The sequence below is a fragment of the Haematobia irritans genome, unplaced genomic scaffold, assembly GCF_050003625.1.
Source record: "Haematobia irritans isolate KBUSLIRL unplaced genomic scaffold, ASM5000362v1 scaffold_73, whole genome shotgun sequence".
In the NCBI taxonomy this organism is placed as follows: Eukaryota; Metazoa; Arthropoda; class Insecta; order Diptera; family Muscidae; genus Haematobia; species Haematobia irritans.
Genome location: NW_027445834.1, coordinates 6,656 through 27,500, shown reverse-complemented (window position 1 = coordinate 27,500; position 20,845 = coordinate 6,656). Strand labels below are relative to the sequence as shown.

Genomic DNA, 20,845 nt, shown 5'->3' with positions numbered 1-20,845 from the left:
TATATATATATATATATTATATGAGAAATCTTCCCATGCCCAATGAAATTGTCTTTGACAATGACATTTTCCAAATTTTTTAATTAATTTTTCGAGTATAAATATAGTTGGACGTTTTTTTATTCGAATATAGAAACTACAGCATCTAAATATTTCTGAAAAAATGAATTATATGTATTACTATTTGAAAATAGTTTTTAATTTAATTAAAATGTTAATTGAGATAATCAATATTTTAATTAAGAACGCAGTGAAACAAAAGCATGCTCGGTTCCAAAGATTTTGTCTTTACACTAATCATTATACCCTTCACCACTACTGTGGTACAGGGTATAATAAGTTTGTGCATTTGTATGTAACGCCAAGAAGGAGTAATCATAGACCAACCTTTTAGTATACGGATCGGCTTAGAATTAAATACTGAGTCGATTTAGCGATGTCCGTCTGTCTGTCCGTCTGTCTGTCCGTCTGTCTGTCTGTCTGTCTGTCCGTTGATGTATTTTTGTGTGCAAAGTACAGCTCGCAGTTTTAGTCCGATTGTCCTAAAATTTGGTATAGGGTCCTGATTCGGCTCAAAGACGATCCCTATTGATTTTGGAAAAATCGGTTCAGATTTAGATATAGCTGCCATATATATTTTTCACCGATCTGCTCATAATTGGCGTGTATATCAACCGATCTTCTTCAAATTCCGTACATCCGAATATTTTATGAGTCTCGAAAAATTTGCAAAATATCAGCCAAATCGGTTCAGATTTAGATATAGCTCCCATATATAGCTTTCGCCCGATTTACACTCATTTGCCCACATAGGCCAATTTTTTGCTCCGATTTAGTTGAAATTTTGCACAGGGAGTAGAATTAGCATTGTAGCTATGCGTGTCAAATTTGGTTGAAATCGGTTCAGATTTAGATATAGCTCCCATATATAGCTTTCGCCCGATTTACACTTAAATGACCACAGAGGCCAATTTTTTGCTCCGATTTAGTTGAAATTTTGCACAGGGAGTATAATTAGCATTTTAGCTATTCGTGCCAAATTTGGTTGACATCGGTGCAGATTTAGATATAGCTCCAATATATAGCTTTCGCCAGATTTACACTCATATGACAACAGAGGCCAATTTTTAACTCCGATTTAGTTGAAATTTTGCACAAGGAGTAGAATTAGCACTGTAGCTATGCCTGCCATAGTTCCACACTGTGGAACAGGGTATTATAAGTTAGTGTATATGTTTGCAACACCCAGAAGGAGACGAGATAGACATATGGTGTCTTTGGCAAAAATGGTCAGGGTGGGCTCCTGAGTCGATATAGCCATGTCCGTCTGTCCGTGAACACATTTTTGTAATCAAAGTCTAGGTCGCAGTGTTAGTCCAATCGACCTCAAATTTGGCACAAGTATGTGTTTTGGCTCAGCATAGATCCCTATTGATTTTGGAAGAAATCGGTTCAGATTTATATATAGCTCCCATATATATCTTTCGCCCGATATGGACTAATATGGTCCCAGAAGCCAGAGTTTTACCCCAATTAGGTTGAAAATTTGCACTAGGAGTACAATTAGTAGTGTAGCCATGTGTGCCAAATTTTATTGAAATCGGTTCAGATTTAGATATAGCTCCTATACATAAGCGTAGGAAGGCCTCTGGGGAGGGGGCTTAGACCCCCCCAGAAAAATTTTAGCCCCCCCCCCCCCAGAATTTGAAACTCTATTTATGATTTTCCATTTTTCAATAAATGTCAATAGTTTTTTAATTTTTAGAAAAATAAAACAAGTATATACAATTGCACAAAGTTCCGCTAATGACTTTCATGAACAATCGAATTACTTGGGTTGTGGTAGCAGTTGCCGATGACAATGTTTGAAGTCAGATATTTATGAAATAAAGCTGTGGTTGAACTTATGATTGATTTAGTTTAGTCAATTTAATTAAAAAAAATGGTAATTGATATTAAAACATTCTTTCATAAATTAATATCTTAATAATGCTGCGCAAAAGCTTTGCCTAAAAAGTAGTGAAAATGTTCTTTTTGGGTCTAGAAGTGGTGCAAAATTGGCGGAGAAGCAATGAATGTAATATGAGCTTGTCATAGGACAAATGTTCACCGTTTCAACAGCCGTTGCAATGAATTTGCATCACTTCTTAAGGTGAGATCCGAATTCAGTGTTTTGAATGTGAATTTAAAAATTTTGTGATATTTTCCCAAATAAATAATTTTTATATAGATTTTATGATTTTTAATGCATTCTGACGCTTGTTTGAAACGTTTTTCTTCGAATAATTTCCAAACTTATCGATTTTTCTATAATGGATTTAGCAGTTTTGTGGCAAAATTTTAATAATTTGTACCAATTTATTTATTCTTACTCTTTTTTTTAAACTATTTGAAAAAAAAGAAAACAAAAAATTACACATTAAAATATGAAAAAAATGAAGTAGTTAAAATAATTGAGGACATTTTTGGAAGTACTTTTAAAGTTGTGCCTTTAGAACAACTCACAATTTTCTTGCTGGGAAAAGTGTGGAACTACTTTTAGTTGCTTTATTATAAATTATTGTCGAGTTATTTTGATGTCCAATTTTTTATTCAATTTTATTAAATAAAACATTAATTGAACCATAAGTTCAGTCTATAAATTTTTAGCTAGGGGGGCTATAGCCCCCCCCTAGGAAAATTGTCTAGCTACGCTAATGCTCCCATATATATCGTTCGCCCGATTTACACTCATATGACCACAGAGGCCAATTTTTGCTACGATTTAGTTGAAATTTTGCACAGGGAGTAGAATTAGCATTGTAGCTATGCGTGCCAAATTTGGTTGAAATCGTTTCAGATTTAGATATAGCTCCCATATATATGTTTTTCTGATTTCGACAAAAATTGTCAAAATACCAACATTTTCCTTGTAAAATCGCCACTGCTTAGTCCAAGAGTTGTAAAAATGACTCTAATTTTCCTAAACTTCTAATACATATATATCGAGCGATAAATCATAAATAAACTTTTGCGAAGTTTCCTTAAAATTGCTTCAGATTTAAATGTTTCACATATTTATACCCTTCACCACTACTGTGGTACAGGGTATAATAAGTTTGTGCATTTGTATGTAACGCCAAGAAGGAAAAGTCGGAGACCCATCGTTTAGTATACCGATCGTCTTAGAATTAAATTCTGAGTCGATTTAGCGATGTCCGTCTGTCTGTCTGTCTGTCTGTCTGTCTGTCTGTCTGTCTGTCTGTCCGTCTGTCTGTTGATGTATTTTTGTGTGCAAAGTACAGCTCGCAGTTTTAGTCCGACTGTCCTAAAATTTGGTATAGGGTCCTGTTTCGGCTCAAAGACGATCCCTATTGATTTTGGAAAAAATCGGTTCAGATTTAGATAGAGCTGCCATATATATTTTTCACCGATCTGGTCATAATTGGCGAGTATATGAACCGATCTTCCTCAAATTCCGTACATCCGAATATTTTATGAGTGTCGAAAAACTTGCAGAATATCAGCCAAATCGGTTCAGATTTAGATATACCTCCCATATATAGCTTTCGCCCGATTTACACTCATTTGCCCACAGAGGCCAATTTTTTGCTCCGATTTAGTTGAAATTTTGCACAGGGAGTAGAATTAGCATTGTAGCTATGCGTGTCAAATCTAATTGAAATCGGTTCAGATTTAGTTATAGCTCCCATATATAGCTTTCGCCCGATTTACACTCAAATGACCACAGAGGCCAATTTTTAACTCCGATTTAGTTGAAATTTTGCACAGGGAGGAGAATTAGCATTGTAGCTATGCGTGCCAAATTTGGTTGAAATCGGTTCAGATTTAGATATAACTCCAATATATAGCTTTCGGCCGATTTACACTCATATGACCACAGAGGCCAATTTTTTGGTCCGATTTAGTTGAAATTTTGCACAGGGAGTAGAATTAGCATTATAGCTATGCGTGCCAAATTTGGTTGAAATCGGTTCAGATTTAGATATATCTCCCATATATAGCTTTCGCCCGATTTACACTCATATGTCCACAGAGGCCAATTTTTAACTCCGATTTAGTTGAAATTTTGCACAGGGAGTAGAATTAGCATTGTTGCTACGCGTGCCAAATTTGGTTGAAATCGGTTCAGATTTAGATATATCTCCCATATATATGTTTTTCTGATTTCGACAAAAATGGTCAAAATACCAACATTTTCCTTGTAAAATCGCCACTGCTTAGTCGAAAGGTTGTAAAAATGACTCTAATTTTCCTAAACTTCTAATACATATATGTCGAGCGATAAATCATAAATAAACTTTTTCGAAGTTTCCTTAAAACTGCTTCAGATTTAAACGTTTCCCATATTTATTTTTTACTAACATTGTGTTCCACCCTAGTGCATTAGCCGACTTAAATTTTGAGTCTATAGATTTTGTAGAAGTCTATCAAATTCTTCCAGATCGAGTGATATTTAAATGTATGTATTTGGGACAAACCTTTATATATATGTGGACTTACAAAGTGGTGCAGGGTATAATATAGTCGGCCCGCCCGACTGTAGACTTTCCTTACTTGTTTTTTACTACCATTGTGTTCCACCCTAGTGCATTAGTCGACATAAATTTTGAGTCTATAGATTTTGTAGAAGTCTATCAAATTCTGTCCAGATCGAGTGATATTTAAATGTATGTATTTGGGACAAACCTTTATATATAGCCCCCAACACGTTTGACGAATGTGATATGGTATCGAAAATTTAGATCTACTAAGTGGTGCAGGGTATAATATAGTCGGCCCCGCCCGACTTTAGACTTTCCTTACTTGTTTTGGTATTGATTCCGAGCCAAAGAAGCGGAGAATTGAAGTAAGGATACTTAAAGACAGAATTGTCTTTTAAATTTAGGTTTTGCGTACTTGATTCTAGGCAGCAAATTTTAATTTATTCGATTTTCTGTTCTTTTCTTCATGTGCAATTAAAGTCCTTTAAAAACGTTTTAACGACAACTTAAAATTTCAAATTCAGACTCGACTTCAAGTAGAAATTATGCTATGTCTCAAGTAAAAATCGTCTTTAAAATAAAGTGTTGAAAACCGTCTCCTATTTTTAAACGCTGTTTTGCTTTGTTGTGAAGATGCAAAAAGACAAAAAAGTTAAAGACAATCTCTTTAATTTTGAAGATTTTTTCACAATTATTAAAGACAAGTTGACCTTAGTCAAACAAAATTTTCTTTCTTTTTAGGATAACCATTTTTAATTTGAATCACTTAATTATAAGGAAAAAATGACTTTATAGAAAAGTTCATCGTCTTTCGGAGAAGGAAAAAACTTTATATCAGAGCAATGCGTCTTCTATGCTAAGCAAAAAACGCATTCGTATTTTAAGGACATGACATCTTTGGTCTCACAACAATATTTTCTTCAGTGCGTAAACATTTTCAATGTTTTCTTTAACAGACTTTATTATTGATTTGATTAAAATGCTAATTTTATCACCAAATTTTTTAATTGATTGCGTTTTCAAGTTCAATAATTTTTTGAAATGGAAACATTTTGGTGATATTTTCTCTGTATACTCAAAAATAGGAGGAGGTCCACGACTGCTTAAAGACGCTTTTGACTTGAAACATGATATAATTTATACTTAAAGTCGAGACTGAATATAAATAAAGGGGTTTTAACTTGTCATTGCTAAAAAGCGAAAAAACGAATAAATTTAAATTTGATTTCTCAAATTTAAAATAGTGTTGCGTCTTCAGTGCAATTCTCCGCTTCTTTATCATTAGGGTGAAAACAAAATCTTTGGTAGTAGGCAAGCGTTTTTATCAGTGTATTTAACTTTTCTTATTTTCGTTTATAATATACACTCAAAACAAGTGAACTCACCAGGGCACTAAAGTCAATTTTATTTTATTTTAGTTCATGGATATTATTATGGTTTAGTTAAAATTTCTTCAATATTATATAGTTTCCTATACTTTAATAATTTTTTGTGTACGTTAGTTAAAGTAACTAAAAAAGAAACAAATACAAATGAAGCAAAAAAAAAATTAAAAAATTTCTATTTTCCGAATTTCTCAACAATTTGAACATTTTAGAAGAAACACCCAGAAATACGTGAACCCACCATGAAGGAAAGTGTACACTGAAAAAAATATTATCGTGAGGCCAAGGATTTCAGTCCTTAAAATACGAATGCAAATTTTGCTTCGCATAAAAGACGCTTTTCTCTAATATAAATTTTTTTCTTTGTCCAAAAGTCGATAAAATTTTCAATGAAGTCGAATTGTCCTTATAAAGGGTGATACGGTCAAAATTTGGTCTATATCAACTTGACGTATTTCTTTCAATTTTGCATTTAAAAAACCTGAACACCCCTCATTTTGAAGGTGTGTGTGTGTAGAAATTGCTCCTATTTTGATTTTGGAATTCACTCTTCAGTTGTCAAAATGCCGTCCAAGCAAGAAGAGCAGCGTATCAAAATTTTGCTCGCGCATCGCGAAAATCCGAGCTACTCGTACGCAAAGCTGGCAAAATCGCTAAAAGTTGCCAAATCAACCGTTACAAATGTAATTAAAGTATTTGGGGAACGTTTGTCGACAGCCAGGAAGTCTAGATCGGGGGGAAATCGAAAACCGGAAGCCGCTGAGACGACAAAGAGAGTTGCCTCCATGGCCTTTTTGCCATTACGGTAAAAAGGCCATGGAGTGGTACGCCGCCAACAACGTGCAGGTGGTTCCCAAGGACAAGAACCCTTCCAACACTCCAGAGTTCCGCCCAATTGAGAAATACTGGGCTATTGTCAAGCGGAACCTAAAGAAGACCAAAAAAAAACTGCTAAGGACGAGCAGCAGTTCAAGGCAAACTGGCTTTCTGCGGCGAAGAAGGTGGACAAGGTGGCTGTACAAAATCTGATGGCAGGTGTCAAGCGTGAGGCCCGGCAATTCGGATTTGGAAAAGCGAAAGCCTAACTGAATATTTTTCCTGAATTTTATACTATTTGAACTTGAAAAAGAAATTTAATTTGATTTTTCAAATAAACGATTTCACCGATTTACACGCGTTTTCGCTTGACCAAATTTTGACCGTATCACCCTTTAATTAAGTGATTTGACTTAAAAATGGGTATCATAAAATGAAAGAAAATTTTTTTGGAGTAAGGTCAACTTGACTTTAAAAATTCAGACAAATTCTTTAAATTTAATGAAATTGTCTTTAAATTTGTTGTCTTTTTGCATTTTGACTACAAAGCAAAAAATCGTTCAAATATAGGACATGCTTTTCAACACTTTATTTTAAAGACGTTTTCTACTTGAAAAATAGCATAGTTTCTACTGGAAGTCGAGTCTGAATTTTGAAAATAAAGTAGTCGTTAACTTGTTTTTAAAGGAATTTGATAGCATATGAAGAAAAAAAGCTGAAAAAAACGAAAAATTAAAATTTGCTTTCTAGAAGCAAGAACACAAAACCTAAATTTAAAAGAGAATTGTGTCTTAAAAGTATCCTTACTAGTATTCTCCGCTTCTTTGGCTCGGAATCAATACCAAAATTTTTAAAGTAAAGACAAAATCTTTGGAACCGGGCATGCTTTTTTTTCAGTGTAGACTAGAAAATGTAAACTAAAATATTTTATCTAATTATACAATTATTTTTCGAGCTTTATGGACAGATATAGATTAAGGAACATGGTTAATAGAGCCATTGAAAAGAAAACGCCAGATACAAATCTATACACGCCTGGACTGTACATGTTTCGGTTCGGGCGAATGAACCTTTCCACAGCCTTTAGTATAGATCTGGCTGGGAGAGATAACTCAATTTTGGGCCCTTTATGCTAACTCCTTATGGAGAAAACATTTGGGAAATTTCCTCTTACAAATTGAATCATCTTTTCTCCCACTGTACGTCATCTTTTCATATAACTTTCAAGTCCCTTAATCTTATTTTTATTTCGTTTTGTTACATAGTAATGCAACAACACGAAATTTATTTTTAGAAAGCTAATTTGTTAGAATTCACCTAAGTGGTGAACAGTCGAACAATGCTTATTGTTTCTACAGTCAACTACAACATATGACAATTAACAGAAACTGGTTTCCAGGATACAACAACAATTCTAACGCGTACATTAGTCGTGTTTTTTCCTAGTTTTACGACGGGCTCATCGTTGCTTATTATATTACATGTTAGCCTGATACCGAAACAGTTAGCCTGATAGTACAGTGGGAGAAAAGATGATTCAATTTGTAAGAGGAAATTTCCCAAATGTTTTCTCCATAAGGAGTTAGCATAAAGGGCCCAAAATTGAGTTATCTCTCCCAGCCAGATCTATACTAAAGGCTGTGGAAAGGTTCATTCGCCCGAACCGAAACATGTACAGTCCAGGCGTGTATAGATTTGTATCTGGCGTTTTCTTTTCAATGGCTCTATTAACCATGTTCCTTAATCTATATCTGTCCATAAAGCTCGAAAAATAATTGTATAATTAGATATAATGCATTTGGACGTCAATTGCCTGTTTCGGTATCAGGCTAACATGTAATATACTAAAATATTTTTCCAATATTTTTCTAAATACAACCTTAATAGTTGTTCTCAAATTGATGAACATTTATTAAAGGAAACATTTTTTTAATGTCTTTAGGGCTAGACAGATACAATTTAAGAAAAATTTACTCATTTAAGAAAATTATGAACGATTTAAGTAAACTTCACCCATTGTAGTAAATTGTGACCTATTTCCAAATTTAGTAAAATTGTGTACTTTATTTGTATAAAACTTTTTTTTTCTCATTTTTAGTAACCCAGCAAAAACTCCTATTACCAGGTATGAGTACAAGTATGCCTGCGCCAAATTGGTAACAACTTCCTCGTAACAGGTTGGCTGATAAGTCCCAGGTCTGACACATAGATGGCGTCGCTAGTATTAAATGCATATTATTTTTATATAGTACCAACCTTCAAATGATTCGTGTCAAAATTTGACGTCTGTAAGTCAATTAGTTTGTGAGATAGAGCGTCTTTTGTGAAGCAACTTTTGTTATTGTGAAAAAAAGGTATTTCGTGTTTTGATAAAATACTGTTTTCTGAAGGGAAAAAATACGGTGGAAGCAAAACTTGGCTTGATAATGAGTTTCCGGACTCTTCCCCAACAATAATTGATTGGTATGCAAAATTCAAGCGTGGTGAAATGAGCACGGAGGACGGTGAACGCAGTGGACGCCCGAAAGAGGTGGTTACTGACGAAAACATCAAACAAATCCACAAAATGATTTTGAATGACCGTAAAATGAAGTTGATCAAGATAGCAGAGGCCTTAAAGATATCAAAGGAACGTGTTGGTCATATCATTCATCAATATTTGGATATGCGGAAGCTCTATGCAAAATGGGTGCCGCGCGAGCTCACATTTGACCAAAAACAACAACGTGTTGATGATTCTGAGCGGTGTTTGCAGCTGTTAACTCGTAATACACCCGAGTTTTTCCGTCGATATGTGACAATGGATGAAATATGGCTCCATCACTACAATCCTGAGTCCAACGGTGAACCGTTTCCGAAGCGTGGAAAGACTCAAAAGTCCGCTGGCAAAGTAACGGCCTCTGTTTTTTTGAATAATTTTTATCGATTATCTTGAGAAGGGAAAAACCATCAACAGTGACTATTATATGGCGTTAGTGGAGCGTTTGAATGTCGAAATCGCGGCAAAACGGCCCCATATGAAGAAGAAAAAAGTGTTGTTCCACCAAGACAACGCACCGTGCCACAAGTCATTGAGAACGATGGCAACAATTCATGAATTGGGCTTCCCCACCCACCGTATTCTCCGTATCTGGCCCTAGCGACTTTTTCTTGTTCTCAGACCTCAAAAGGATGCTCGCAGGGAAAAAATTTGGCTGCAATGAAGAAGTGATCGCCGAAACTGAGGCCTATTTTGAGGCAAAACCGAAGGAGTACTACCAAAATAGTATCAAAAAATTGGAAGGTCGTTATAATCGTTGTATCGCTCTTGACGGGAACTATGTTGAATAATAAAAACGAATTTTGACAAAAAAAAAAAAAAATGTGTGGGGACTTATCAGCCAACATGTTACATATATCGGTAGTAATACTTTTACACGGGCATGACTTTGGAGGAAAGTACTTCCATGCAAGCATACCAACAGTCAAAAAATAAGTACTTCTCCGCAAGCATACCAGCTCTCCAAACATAATATCTTTACCACAAAGATACCCAAAAAGTGTGAACTCACCCCTGTTGTTTTGTAATCCAACAGACAATACCACGCTCCACGACATGAATCTATTCAATGATGTTATTTTTTAATATATATTATGTACTATACAACTTTAGAAAACATATGTATATTTTATTGGCAATTTTTTTTTTTTCTGAAATGTAATTTGGCATTACTTATCGCTACTGTTAACGGTGCCCAGAGTAGAGCAGAACCCGGACCTCAAGATATGATTTTGATTACCGGTATTAATAGAAAGAATAATTTTTTGCCTACACAGGTATGTTATTATTTTTAAATCCCAGGTAATACTGCAAATAGCAACTTTTTGATTACCGGTATTACTGAAAGAATCACTAGCGCTTACCCAGTTTTTGCTGGGAAGCAACAAATAATTGAAATAAGGACGATGTTCTCACATTTGACAAAATTTCGTCTCACATTTGACAAACTGTAAAATCAAATAATTTTCATGAACTAAAATGAAATTAAATCGGCTATAAAAAATTTCGTTGACTTTTTCTGGGTGAATATGCCGCCAATCTTTATCTTCGTACGGCATTATATACACTGAAAAAAAAGCACACTCGGTTCCAAAGATTTTGTCTTTACTTTAAAAAATTTGGTATTGATTCCGAGCCAAAGAAGCGGAGAATACAAGTAAGGATACTTTTAAGACACAATTCTCTTTTAAAATCGGGTTTGTGTACTTGCTTCTAGGAAGCAAATTTTAATTTTTCGCTTTTTCAGCTTTTTTCTTCATTTGCTATCAAAGTCCTTTAAAAACAAGTTAACGACGACTTTATTTTCCAAATTAAGACTCGACTTCTTGTAGAAATTATGATGTGTTTCAAGTAAAAAACGTCTTTAAAATAAAGTGTTGAAAAATATGTCCTATATTTGAACGATTTTTTGCTTTGTAGTCAAGATGCAAAAAGACAACAAATTTAAAGACAATTTCATTAAATTTAAAGATTTTTTCTAAATTATTAAAGTCAAGTTGACATTTTTTCTTTCATGTTATGATATCCATTTTTAAATCAAATCACTTAATTATAAGGACTATACGACTTCATTGAAAACTTTATCGACCTTTGGTCACGGAAAAAAACTTTATACTAGAGAAATGCGTCTTCTATGCTAAGCAAAATTTGCATTCGTATTTTAAAGACATGAAATCTTTGACCTCACGATAATATTTTTTTCAGTGTATGTTACATTTGCATTTGCAACTTCGAACTCCGATTTTATTTCGCTGAAACTATGACACTTTCTTTAACAAGTGAAAAAAAAATACGTTTAATAATTTTTCTTGAATTTATCGAAAAAATATATTCTTATATATGTATCGGCGTATGAGTTTTTCGTTCCCTTTTGTTCACTGTATTGTTTTTTTTTGTATTAAGTAACCAACACCAACTTACATTCTGATCCAAAGCTATATCCACTACCGATTGTAAGGCCTGACAATTACCCTCCTCCTGTATGGCCCAACATGGATAAGGGGCGATTTTTGTTAAACATTGACCTTTTTTCAAATTCACTTTGCCCAAAGTAAACGGAACTCCCTGCTTGTAACGCGGCAGGGCAACAAATGCCGAATCTCGCTGCAATTGGGCTCGGGTTACAATCACATTACGCGGTACATAACGACCTGATTGAACGTAAATATTTTTTGTCGATTCACAGGGCCAAAGTAAGCTATTGCCACTCAATTGGAAAGTTAATTCACTTAAGGGATTTTTATCACATTTATTAATGCTCTGTTCCTCAGCCTTGCAGAGGCAAGGCGCATTATATACTATAGACGCGGCAAATATCACAAAATGATGGAATTTCATTGTTGCTAAAATTAATAAAGAGTTAAGTTAAGTTGTGAGATTTAACTAAAATGTGATCAAATTCAATTTTATGTTTATATATAAGCTCGGTTCGCATGGGATAGATAGCAAAAAACACCCTCAATTTCTTGATACGTATTTGCATTTTTTCTGTTCAAATTTACCCATGATACATTTTTTGCTTTTATATTTTTAGCATCTTGTTTTTTGTTGCTTGCTCTTCTATTCTTCGAAGATTGACCATTTTTCACAAAAATCACGCATCATTTACACTTTGACGTGCTCTGTGAAGTTTATAAAGCCATTTATAGTGAATTCCCATAGACACTTGTAAGCATAGTGGTATGATGAGTTTTGGGGCACTGTGCAAAAAAAATAAAAAAAAAAGAAAATAAATAAAAAATATATACCCCCAGGGGTAACATAATGCGGATATTGTGTTAACGTTTTCAGGGTCCTTTTCGTAGAACATTGAATTCATGGTTTTTTGTTTTCATCCCCATCTTTTCATTCGACCTCATTAAGCTCTTTTGTATTAAATCAATTAACAAGGTATTTGTTTGTCTTAATTGAGTAATCACTTTAAAATGGTAAACAATTTGTCAACTTTAATAATTTGTTCTTGAACATATGATGATATATATACATGTGAGCTATATTTAATTTATAAAACCATACAGGGTTAGTTTGTGTTTAATTTAAATGTCGGTTAATAAATGAGATTAATACGTATTAATTTAATTTGAAGCATTCTTATATACAAATTTCCAATGCCATATTAAAGTTCGGGGAAGAGGTTCAATTTATACTCTGACAATTCAGCATTGTCCTAATGACAATATAACCAAAATTGTATAACATATACATCAGTGTTACCGTTGATAAATTTGAAAAAGTCGCTTACTCAAAAAAGGTCGCATAACGATAAAAAAGACGCATACATTTGTGAAGTCTTTTTATTACAAAAAATGTTCTATAAATTAACACAAAAACAATAAAGAAACAATCCCTTTAACAAAAAAGATATTTTAGTAACTTATTTCATCATAAAATCCAGTAAAACGTAAACTTGCACTAAAGAAAAATTGTTTTTTTTCTCTTTCCTAAAATTAGCAGAAATGTACGCGAACAGCATCCAGTACCAATTTACCATGAGCCAATTGAAAACTTTTAAATCTATTAAAATAACAAAAATATTTATTATTTTTTATACTACACTTCTAATTGACTACACTGTTAGAAAAACATGTTTTTCATATGTTCCGATATAAACAAAATGTGTTTCGGGCGCAATTTTGAAACACAATATATTTAAGTGCAAACATGTAATGTTCCTAAACAAACACTAAATGTTTGGGACATCTATGTTAATATGTTAGAATATATTATGTTTGGGGTATGAATCTTTCATAAAAATCATATGTGTGAATGCAAACATATATAAATTTATAAATTTCGACTATGTTGTGATATTTTATTCAAAGCGACAGAGAGAGTATAGAGAAAGAAATTGAGATGGAAACCGGGAGAGTTGACGAAAGATATCAACATAACACAGCGAAAGAATCAAAAGACAAAAATTTCTGTGAAACCGCTTGTATGTTGTTTTGGAAAACTGTTTTATGATCAGCCCAAAAATTTGATATGCTTAAGTCTAAATATTATTTAATTTGAATAAAGAGAATAGACATTCGGAACCAAGAGAATAGACATTTGAAAAACAAACAGCATATGTGTTCGCCTTGAGAGCAGCATTTTATGTATGTGTGGACATGTGTTTTGTTTATCATTTTGGCATTATGGGCACAATTTTTCGTTAAAAGAAATCAGGGGTCTTCATAAAAATAACGAAAGCGCACTATACTCTTTTTAGAGTTGGGACAGTAAAATGAAATAAGGAGGAAATAGTGAAAAATTACACACTAAAATGTATAAAAACAAAGTTTAGTTCCTCCTTATTAATAAGTAGTCCACGAGGAGTTGACGGACACCTTCAAATATAAAAGCGGGTATTAAGTTCGAGTTTTGCAGCTAAAACAATTTAAAAAGTTTATTTTCTTTAAAATGAATTATTAAAGAAAAATAAATGGCATTTTAGAACTATGGTGTTAAATGCTAGTAAAAAACTGTTCACGCCTAAATAAATTTATGTTTACATTATAAAATTATTTTTGTATGTTTATACTCGACTCCACGATCTTCTTTTGTTAGAGTTTTTGAATTCCTTCCAACAGTTTTTGTTACAAAATTGTTATTTTTGCAATAAAAAAATAATATTTTATCCAAAAATCAGTCAATTTCGTTTATATCAAGCACTGTTACTGACTATAAATCTTTAATAACCCACATTTCGAAGTTTCATTATAAAAATTTAATATAATATAAATATAAATATAAATGTGTAAATTAAAAAAGAAAAGTGTTCGGTCGGAGTAGGGATTGAACCCACGACCCTTTGCATGCAAGGCAGACATGCTAACCACTGCTCCACGTGACAAACAAATGTATGTTTCTGTTAAATAATGTTATGTTTGCATGGGCTCGTGGGCGCTGCAAACTATGCTATATAAATGTAACTTATAACGATAATTATCTACTGGTGACTATAACAGCTACGTAGCCCAGTGGATAGTGTGTTGGCTTACAAACTGTATGGTCCTCGGTTCGGTTCTCCGTGCATGCGAAAGGTAAAATTTAAAAAATTTATTAAAGTGAATAATTTCTTCAACATTATTTGTATTACAGAAAAAGGTGCCAAGAACTAAAATATTTCGTGGAAGTGAAAATTACGAGTATGTTAGGGAATGAGCACAATCGTCTTTGGGAAAAATTCTTCCAAGCATATAATATTTTTGGGCTCAAAATGCTTCCAAACATATAATATGTTCACATAAAACAAACATATTAATGTTTCGGCAGTATCCAATAATATATGTGCTTCCTGCAAAATATGTTTGGAACATATGTTAAAGAAGCGATTTTTTTTGAGGGTGTATGTGAAATATATTGCACTATGATTTGTTTAACAGGTTGGCTGATAAGTCCCCGGTCTGACACATAGATGGCGTCGTTAGTATTGTTGTATTGTATTGTATTCTTTATTCTTTATATATTTCATTGACTTAAGACAATATTGCAATATAAATAAAATATTTGAATAAGAATAAATAGTGTAGTTTGTTATGACATTGACTTGGTGTCGTCTGCCATTAATTATAATGAAATTGATAACGTATAGATAAACGATTATGCGATTACAAATTGAATTCAGACAGTAACTGATTTCTATACTGCATACATATTTTCAAAAAGCAAGCTAAACTTTTCCAATTAATGACACATCCGTTAAGAATATTTATTAGTTCATTTTCATTTAGCGACTGCTTGTGGAAAAACATTAAACGGAATTCTTTTAGAGCTGGACATCGGCCAAGGAAGTGCTGTATATTTTCGATTTCATCAGTGTTACACATGGAACATTTGGGATTTGTGTGTATTTGGAATCTGTTGGAATTAAGTGCAATCATGTCACCTCTGGCTTTAAATATCCACATCATTTCGTCCTGTGAGAGATGTTCTACGAGGTATGATCCACCAAGTGTAGGTTCTAATTTATTGTAGAATCTATCGGAATTGATTGCTTTTGCAACTGAATTATTAAATTGCTTTGTATGTAGACTTTGTACAAGTCGCTGAGTGTTTTGTACCCAATTTTGTTTTGTTAATTGGAGTGTAAAAGGTTCCAAACTATTTTCCCTCGTTAATGTATCCATGGATGTTTTCCAAAATATTCCATGTACCATTACCTTTCTCGCTAGTAAATTTGGTAATCTATTCTCTCCATAATCATACAAAATTCGTGTTACATACTTCAGATGACTTTGTAGAGTGTACAGATGGCCACATTCTATTCCGGTTTCTAACATTAGTGCATAAGTGGGTGTGAAGCTGGGTAATTTTAGTATTTTCTTTAAGAAGTATAACGCAAGTTTATCCACCTCATCAAAATGCGTAAAGCCCCATAATTGAGATCCGTATGATTGTATTGATCTACATATAGCCATATAAATTTTCCATTTTGTTCTCAATGATACATTTCTTCTTGACAAAAAGCAGTTCCATGTAGCATTGATACTATTTTTTGCCAACTGATTCCTTTCCAGTATCTGTTTTCTGAGTGAAAGTTTTGGGGTGAACGTCAATCCTAAATAGGAATATTCTGCGGTGTTTATTATTTCATTGCCTTGAAAATACCATTTCTCTTTTGTAGATATCCTTCCTCCTCGGCGGAATATCATTATTTTCGACTTCTCCATATTAACTTCCATGTTCCAAAGCATACAATAGTTCTCTAGTTTTTGTATCATCCCCTGTAGTACTTCTATCTCGTCTGCTAAAATCACGATATCGTCAGCATACATTAAAAGTCGAATATTATGACTATCAATATTTATACCGCCACCTAAATAGTCATGTAGGTCATTGAGGTATAAGGCAAATAACAGCGGTGATAGCAGACAGCCCTGTTTTACACCTGTGTCTGTATCAAAACTATCGGAGAGTTCTTCGCCTGTCCATACTGAGAACGTAGTTTTTTCATATATTTTCTCGATAAATTTAACAGTTTTTGTTGAGACTCCAATATTATGTAGCTTAAACAGCATAGCTCTACGAGCAACGCGATCAAATGCAGCTCTGAAGTCAACAAAAAACGCATAAGTTTTCTTATTTCTGTACCAGTTCAAGTGTATAATTGAAGACAAGTTAAATATGTTATCAGCAGTGGAATAATTCTTTCGGAAACCGGCCTGATATTCGTTTAATTTGTTGTGCTTTTCTGTCCAGTTTGACAATCGATCTGCAACTATACCCATCATTATTTTTGGTAAGCAATTCATAAAAGAAATGCCCCGGTAATTACTTGGTTGCGTTTTGTCACCTTTTTTCAGGATAGGATATATAATAGTTTTAATGAACAACATATCTAGTTCACCTTTCTCAAATAATATGTTGCAGGTATTTGCAATCTCTTGTAATAATTCATTTGGAGCGTTTTTATAATACTCATAAGGTATACGGTCCTCCCCTGCTGCTTTATTCAGTTTGGCTTTGTTTACTGCTCTCGTAACATCTAGAATGTCAATTTCTTTATCTAAATCATTATCTTTCCAATACATATGGGCGTATTGGATATCTGACGAAATTTGTGGTTGATTCAAGAGTTGTTGAAAGTATATTTTTAAATTTTCTGCTGGTATAGGTATACTACCATTTTTTTCGTGATTTCTTAGTTCTCTTACAATCTTCCACCAATCTCGAGAATCTTTCATCATGTCAAGCTTTTCCTCCAACCTTGAAATGTATTGAACTTTAGCATTTTGACATATTTCTTTATAGTTTTTGTTATATTTTATATATTTTTCTTTATTTTCATCACTGTTATGCTTTCTGAATTTATTTAAATATTTTAAGGACTTGTTTCTGGCATTAAAGCAGGACAGATTAAACCATTTCTCTTTTTTTGGAAATAATATTGTTCTTTTAGATATAGCCATATCTGCTTCTTGAATTATGTTGACTATATCGTGAAACGAGTAATTTGATTTTTGCCTTTGTGCTAAAATGCGTCTTATATTATTTTGATATTCAGCACAAGTTCGTTTATTAAAATTCAGTTTTGGTAAAAGGGTGTTAACGTTTGACGACTTATTTTTCATTTTAAAAACCATTGATAATGTTATTGGCATGTGATCCGACCAAATTTTTGTAATAACAGTAAAGGAATGTATATGTGACAATAGTTCTTGTGATATTGCACAGATATCGTTAACAGATGTTCCGACTTGACTAACAAATGTGAACTCACCCATTTCATCTCCAGTTGTCATGCCATTTGCAATTACTAATCCATGATCGTAGCAAAAGTTAAGAAACTCATTTCCTCTAGAATTTACTTCTTTATCCTTGGATCTTCTTTTCTCTAATCCAGCGTAAAAAGTCTCTTTAAATACATCGTCTATGTTCTTTTGCATGGATCCGATCCTCACATTCAAATCGCCTATAATTATGGGGTTTTTCACATCTATTTCTCGCAGTACTGAATCAAGTTCCAGCAATTGCTCTTTCCAGGTTGGCACTCTCATATAAATTGGAATTATATTGAAATGTATTCCATCAATTTCTAAATTTAATATGCTAATTCCACTTTCTGTTCGATAGGTATATCTCAGCCCAAGATTTCGTAAGGTTTTTCTTATGCCAATTAAATAACCTCCTATTCCCCTACCATACTGAGAGTTTCTTGTAGCATATCGCCAATATATTTCAAAATCGCCAAAATATTGCTTAAATTTTTCAGATTTATTGGAGAGAACATGAGTTTCCAAAAGAAAGAATATGTCAAATGTGCTAATGTACTTAAAAAAGTCGGCATAAAGCATTTTATTTTCTAGGCCGTGGACATTGTATGACAATATTTTTAAAAAGTTACTCTCATTAGTGCATTTGCTTTTATTTATATTGCTTATACTTAGTTTTTTTGATTCATATTGCTCAAAAAGGTATTGTAGCTAATCTCGAGAGCATTAAGTTTATCTCCATATAATTCTTTTAGATGCGTGTCAGCATTACTTTTTCCACACATTAGTTCTTTGGATCTTGACCAATACATCCATTTATTTCCAATCTTTATGGAGTCATTTCTTACAAAAATTTTATGGGTTTTATCCAAAGCCAGAATTTCGTCTTTTAGATACATTAATACTTTCTTGTCCTGTTGTTTTATTTCACTTAAATCCTTTTCAATAATAATACTAGATCCTGCTAGCTTGTTTACATTTTGTAATATCTTCCGCACCATTTCTTCGTCTTGCATTTCTACAATTGTACTCATTTTATTATTTGAAGTGTATAACACTCGTACTGAAGCAACTTTTACATCGTTGAGTTTCATTGTGTTCTTGAATAAAAACTCAACGGATGCTTTTGGGGATCCTTTTTTCATAACACCCTTTAGAAACAAATTTTTGCGCTTGCTCTGTTCAACTAAATGCAAAAGCTGTTTTTGCTCTTTAGATCTTTCCGCTTTTAAGTCTTCTATTTCTCGTCGCAAAGCATCGTTTTCGGCTTTTAGTTCTTTGAATTTATCATCCATATCGGCTATGTGATTCTTTAGTTCTTCTATATCGTTCTTTGTTGATACGTTCCGTAATTTGTCATCCATTATAGATTCCATTGATATTTGCATCATTCTCATCAGTTCTGATAATTGTACATTTCCAACAAGCTTTTGTGACTGAGTTGCAGTAGTATCGTCTGGAGATGTATCAACTAGCATTCTCTTAGCTGATTGAGCAATTTGAATTGCATTTGTTGTAACGGGCGTATTACTCATTTTAAACAGAGTATTCCTGGCTGGCAATGCTGCCTGTTTTTTGTATCGCAACAAATGGTTGGTAACGCTACTAGACTGTAAGCAGCTGATGATCAATTTATTTTGTATGGCAACACTCTTACCATCCAACCAGTATTCTGTTTGACAGCGAACAGCTGGGTTTTGTTGTGTACATCGATTGAGTGCAAATAACAACGCGGTCTTTCCAGTGAAATTCAGATTTTTTATTTTTAATTATTTGTAATAATCCACCGTTTTTACCCCTTGGAGAACAAATGTTGTAACCATCCACAAGACGACACAACTCTGAGTTCCGCCTTAGTGTACCGAAAGTTAGTCGTTAGTATTAAATGCATATTATTTTTATATAGTACCAAGCTTCAAATGATTCGTGTCAAAATTTGACGTCTCTAAGTCAATTAGTTTGCGAGATAGAGCGTCTTTTGTGAAGCAACTTTAGTTATTGTGAAAAAAATGGACAAGAGGAATTTCGTGTTTTAATAAAATACTGATTCTGAAGGGAAAAAATACGGTGGAAGCAAAAACTTGGCTTGATAATGAGTTTCCGGACTCTGCCCCAGGGAAATCAACAATAATGCGTGCGTGGTGAAATGAGCACGGAGGACGGTGAACGCAGTGGACGCCCGAAAGAAGTGGTTACTGACGAAAACATCAAAAAAATCCACAAAATGATTTTGAATGACCATAAAATGAAGTTGATCGAGATAGCAGAGGCCTTAAAGATATCAAAGGAACTTGTTGGTCATATCATTCATCAATATTTGGATATGCGGAAGCTCTGTGCAAAATGGGTGCCGCGCGAGCTCACATTTGACCAAAAACAACAACGTGTTGATAATTCTGAGCGGTGTTTGCAGCTGTTAACTCGTAATACACCCGAGTTTTTCCGTCGATATGTGACAATGGATGAAACATGGCTCCATCACTACACTCCTGAGTCCAATCGACAGTCGGCTGAATGGACAGCGACCGGTGAACCGTCTCCGTCACCGTATTCTACAGATCTGGCTCCCAGCGACTTTTTCTTATTCTCAGACCTCAAAAGGATGCTCGCAGGGGAAAAAATTGGCTGCAATGAAGAAGTGATCGCCGAAACTGAGGCCTATTTTGAGGCAAAACCGAAGGAGTACTACCAAAATAGTATCAAAAAATTGGAAGGTCGTTATAATCGTTGTATCGCTCTTGAAGGGAACTATGTTGAATAATAAAAACGAATTTTCTTTATTAGTCCGGGGACTTATCAGCCAACCTGTTATGTGTGTTTTTCCGAGTTTCTTATATCTGTTACCAAAATATACCAAATGAGTGTCTCTTGTAGTCTTAAATAAGTTTAAAGTTTAAATAAACATCTTCTTACTGAATTTCAACT

At 33.7% G+C, this 20,845-nt stretch overlaps 2 protein-coding genes across 2 annotated transcripts in view; both read right to left on the bottom strand.

The window, feature by feature from the left end:
- The window catches only part of LOC142242832 (dopaminechrome tautomerase-like), a 16,644-nt gene extending 4,520 nt beyond the window's left edge, over positions 1 to 12,124 (bottom strand). The window contains exon 1 of the mRNA XM_075314355.1: positions 11,646 to 12,124. Within this exon, the coding sequence (XP_075170470.1) occupies positions 11,646 to 12,062 (417 nt within the window). The 5' untranslated portion in view covers positions 12,063 to 12,124. The remainder of the gene's footprint in view (positions 1 to 11,645) is intronic.
- Positions 12,125 to 12,329: 205 nt separating this feature from the next.
- LOC142242833 (uncharacterized) lies at positions 12,330 to 18,502 on the bottom strand. The gene is made up of 3 exons (XM_075314356.1): positions 17,571 to 18,502; positions 15,361 to 17,414; positions 12,330 to 12,424 (listed from the first exon to the last, which is right to left on the bottom strand). The coding sequence occupies exons 1-3, from the start codon at positions 18,500 to 18,502 to the stop codon at positions 12,330 to 12,332; spliced, it is 3,081 nt and encodes a 1,026-aa protein (XP_075170471.1).
- Positions 18,503 to 20,845: the final 2,343 nt, after the last annotated feature.